This window comes from Nicotiana tomentosiformis, chromosome 5 (genome assembly GCF_000390325.3).
Source record: "Nicotiana tomentosiformis chromosome 5, ASM39032v3, whole genome shotgun sequence".
NCBI classification, from domain to species: Eukaryota; Viridiplantae; Streptophyta; class Magnoliopsida; order Solanales; family Solanaceae; genus Nicotiana; species Nicotiana tomentosiformis.
The window spans coordinates 106,716,787-106,720,526 of record NC_090816.1 but is presented as its reverse complement, the minus strand read 5'-3'; the positions used below and the strand labels follow the sequence as shown (position 1 = coordinate 106,720,526).

Below are 3,740 nucleotides of genomic sequence, written 5' to 3'. Positions count from 1 at the left end.
ACTTGTAATAGGTTCGCTTTGCCATTTATGACTTGTCTGCAAAATTTGGTGCAAAACGGAGTTGATTTGACTTGATTCGGACGTCCAGTTGTAAATATGTATGTTCTTGAGTTTCTTTGAAAATTTCATATATTTTGACATCTGATTCATAGTTCTAGGTGTTATTTTGGTGTTTTGATCATATGAGCAAGTTCATATGATATTCTTATACTTGTGTTGATGTTTGGTTTGGAGCCCCAAGGGCTCGGGTGAGTTTCGGATAGGCTACAGAGTGATTTTGGACTTAGAAGAATAACTGATGACCCTCTGTTGCTGGTGTGGTCTGCAGACCTCGCAGTTGTGAGGTGGGGGGTCATATTTGCCATGTTTGGCCAAGTCTGTAATGTTCGCATTTGCAAATATTTTGTTCACAATTGCGAATAGGGCCTGGGAACAACAGAGATCGCAATTGACATCATTTGATCGTTTTTGCGAAGTTCCAGTGCTTGCATTTGCAAACAGATTATCACAATTACGATGATAGCAGAGATGTGAGTTTCTTCGCATTTGCAGAGTTCATATTTGCGAACCCCAGGTCGTATTTGCGACATCTGCGCCTGGACAAAAAGCTGAGAAAACGGGATTTAGCTCATTTCTCACAAACTCTCAACCCCAAATACCTTAGAGGCATTTTTATAAGAGGAGTTTCTTCCCAAAAACATTGGTAAGAAACTTTAATCTATTTCTTTTCAATTACCCATTACTTTCCAAGTGTTTTCAATATCAAATCTAGGATTTTCATGGTAGAAATTAGGGATTTGGGTAGAAATTGGGAATTTTGTAAAATTGAGATTTAGACCTCAAATTGAGGTCGAATTTTGAAACTAATCACATAATAGGATCGGGGGTATTGGGGTTTGGTTCGAATCTCGGGTTTTGACCAAGCAAGTTTGGGGCTGACTTTTGTTGACTTTTTGGAAAAAGTGTAAAGATCTTTGCTTTATCTATTGTAATTGATTTCCCTAGCATTATCTGATGTTATTAAGTCGATTTTGGTTAGATTTGGTTTTGAGCAAATTTTAGAGGAAAAACACCAATTGAGCTTTGATTTGATTGCGGAGCGAGGTAAGTGTTGGGTCTAACCTTGATTTGAGAGAATTAGGAACCCTTGAACTATATATTATGTGAATTGTGTGTGTAACAGTGTTTATGCGAGGTGACGACTGTGTATGCGCGGTCTAAATAACAGAGTTTTCTCGTATTTCATGAATTAACTTATTCAATGTCTTAACTGTTAGATGCTTTAATTGCTTTTCATGATGTAACTTGTTACTTCTCATTAATTATTCTAGTATTGAAATGTTCATTCCTTTCATGACTCTGTGATTAATTACTACTTGCCTTAATTGTCTTACCTATACACTTTAACTGTCATATATTTGGCTTGTCTTGTTGCTTTTGTATTAATTATAGTATTCCTTGATTTGGTACGGGATTCCTTTATTACTTTGCTTTCATATTATTTAATCGTAGAGATTCTTGTGAATTGAGCTGTTAGATTGATTAGATTATTGAATTTGTTTATGGATCGGGTTGCACGCCGCAACGGTTATGATATGGAGGAATAGGGGAGGATTTTGATATTGATACGGTGGGATCGGGTTCCGCGCCATATATGATTACGATATTGATATGGTGGAATAAGGGAGGATTTTGATATTGATACGGTGGGATCAGGTTGCACGCCGCAATGGATTTTATATGTGATTTTGATATTGATGTGGTGAAATAAGGGAGGATTGTGTGTGTACAGTGGGATCGGGTTTCATGACGCAATGGATTGTGTGTTCTATATTCATTGTCATTATTGTGTTGAATTCCAGTGTTGTTACATGAAATTATGAGATCGGTTATTCCGGGTTCTCTGATTTCAAGAATTGAGTTCTTTTCATAAGTTAACTACCTTACTTTTCCAGTGTTTATTTTCTATTTTTATTATTATACCGCGTTCAGGTTATTGTAAGTGACCCCCCCTTAGCTTGTTCACTACTTTGTCGAGGTTAGTCTCGGCACTTACAAAGTACATGAGGTTATTCTTGTTCTCTGTAGCCGGCGAGAACACGCACAACTTCTGTAGCCGGATAGGAGCTAGAGCCCCCAGTGGCAGCTACTACTAGGGGCAGAGGTCGAGGCCGAGGCAGAGGCAGAGCTCAACCTAGAGCTCGAGCAGCAGCACCCGCAATGTAGCCTCAGATTGATCCTAAGGAGGAGGTTCCAGCTCAGACTGTACCCGTCGAACTAGCTCAGGTCCCAGAGGGGTTCATAGCCACTCTAGTGCTTCACCGCTACTCACACCTCAGAGCAGGAGGCTCATCTGTATTAGACTCCAGCAGCCCCGCCAGTTGGGATGGTTCAGTCGGTTGTTGTGGCATAGGCCGGTGATAGGACCACCATATCTTCTGAGGCATTGTTTAGGCTGGACAAGTTTACCAAGCTCTTCCCTATTTATTTCAGCGGTGCATCTTCTAAGGACCCTCAGGATTACCTGGACCATTGCCACGGGGTGTTGTGCAACATAGGTATAGTTGAGACCAATGGGGTCGATTTTGTAGTGTTTCAGATGAATGGTTCCGCCAAGAGATGGTGGAGGGATTATATGTTGACTAGACCAGCTGGTTCACCTGCACTTACCTGGGATCAATTCTCACAGCTATTTCTTGAGAAGTTCATTCCTGTCACTCTGAGAGAGGATTACCGCAGGTAGTTTGAGTGTCTTCAATAGGGTATATGACTGTTACTCAGTATGAGACTCAATTTATGGACCTAGCTCGCCATGCCATTATCTTGCTCCTTACTGAGAGGGAGAGAGTGAGGAGATTTATTGATGGGCTCACTTTCACTATCAGGCTACAGATGGACAAGGAGACGGGAGATGATATTACTTTCCAGAGGGCCGTAGATATTGCTAGATGGATCGAGATGGTTCGTGGTCAGGAGAGGGGGCCGATGTCTGATAAGAGGCCTCGTCATTCCAGTGGTTTTGGTGGTGCCTTATCTGGAGGCAGGGGTACTTTTGGTAGAGGCCATCCTCCTAGGCCATTTCAGTTAGCGCTTCAAGCATCTCACAGTGCTTTGGGGAGTCATGGTCCTTATGTATCGCATTCTGGGCAGCCATCCTACAGCGCACCATCAACTGTTATCAGTGTGCCTCCGATCCAGAGTTGTCACCGTGGTTATTCAGCCCGTTCGGGCCAGCTTCAGCTTCATCAGCCACAACAGCAGGATGGGTGTTTTGAGTGTGGGGGTACTGGTCACATCAGGAGGTTATGTCCGAGATTGTTGAACGGCATACTACATCAGAGTTCTCGTGCCATGGTCTCGGCACCGGTTGCTTCACCTCTCGCACAACCAGCTAGAGGCAGGGGCAAGGCAGCTAGAGGTGGAGGTCAGGCCATTAAAGGTGAAGGCCAGGCCATTAGAGGTGGAGGCCGTCCCATAGACGTAGGTCAGATTAGTGGGGCCCACCCCTAATTATATGCTTTCCCATCTAGACCTAAGGCCGAGTCATCTGACACCGTTATCACAGGTATTGTTCTAGTTTGCCATATGGATGCTTCAGTTCTATTTGATCCGGGCTCTACTTATTCCTACGTGTCATCCTATTTTGCTTCATATATGGTTCTGCCTCGTGATTCTTTGAGTGCTCATGTGTATGTGTCCACGCCTGTGGGAGATTCTATTATTGTAGATCGTCTTTATCG

The 3,740-nt window shown here is 42.9% G+C and overlaps 1 protein-coding gene across 1 annotated transcript; it reads left to right on the top strand.

The window, feature by feature from the left end:
- Positions 1 to 2,766: 2,766 nt before the first annotated feature.
- On the top strand, positions 2,767 to 3,510 carry LOC138892951 (uncharacterized). The gene has a single exon (XM_070176712.1). It carries the CDS (start codon positions 2,767 to 2,769, stop codon positions 3,508 to 3,510), a length of 744 nt encoding a protein of 247 aa, XP_070032813.1.
- The last annotated feature ends 230 nt before the right edge of the window (positions 3,511 to 3,740 follow it).

Excerpts from the sequence above, each read along its gene's own strand:
- LOC138892951 (XM_070176712.1), top strand. The coding sequence starts at position 2,767 with ATGACTGTTACTCAGTATGAGACTCAATTTATGGACCTAGCTCGCCAT.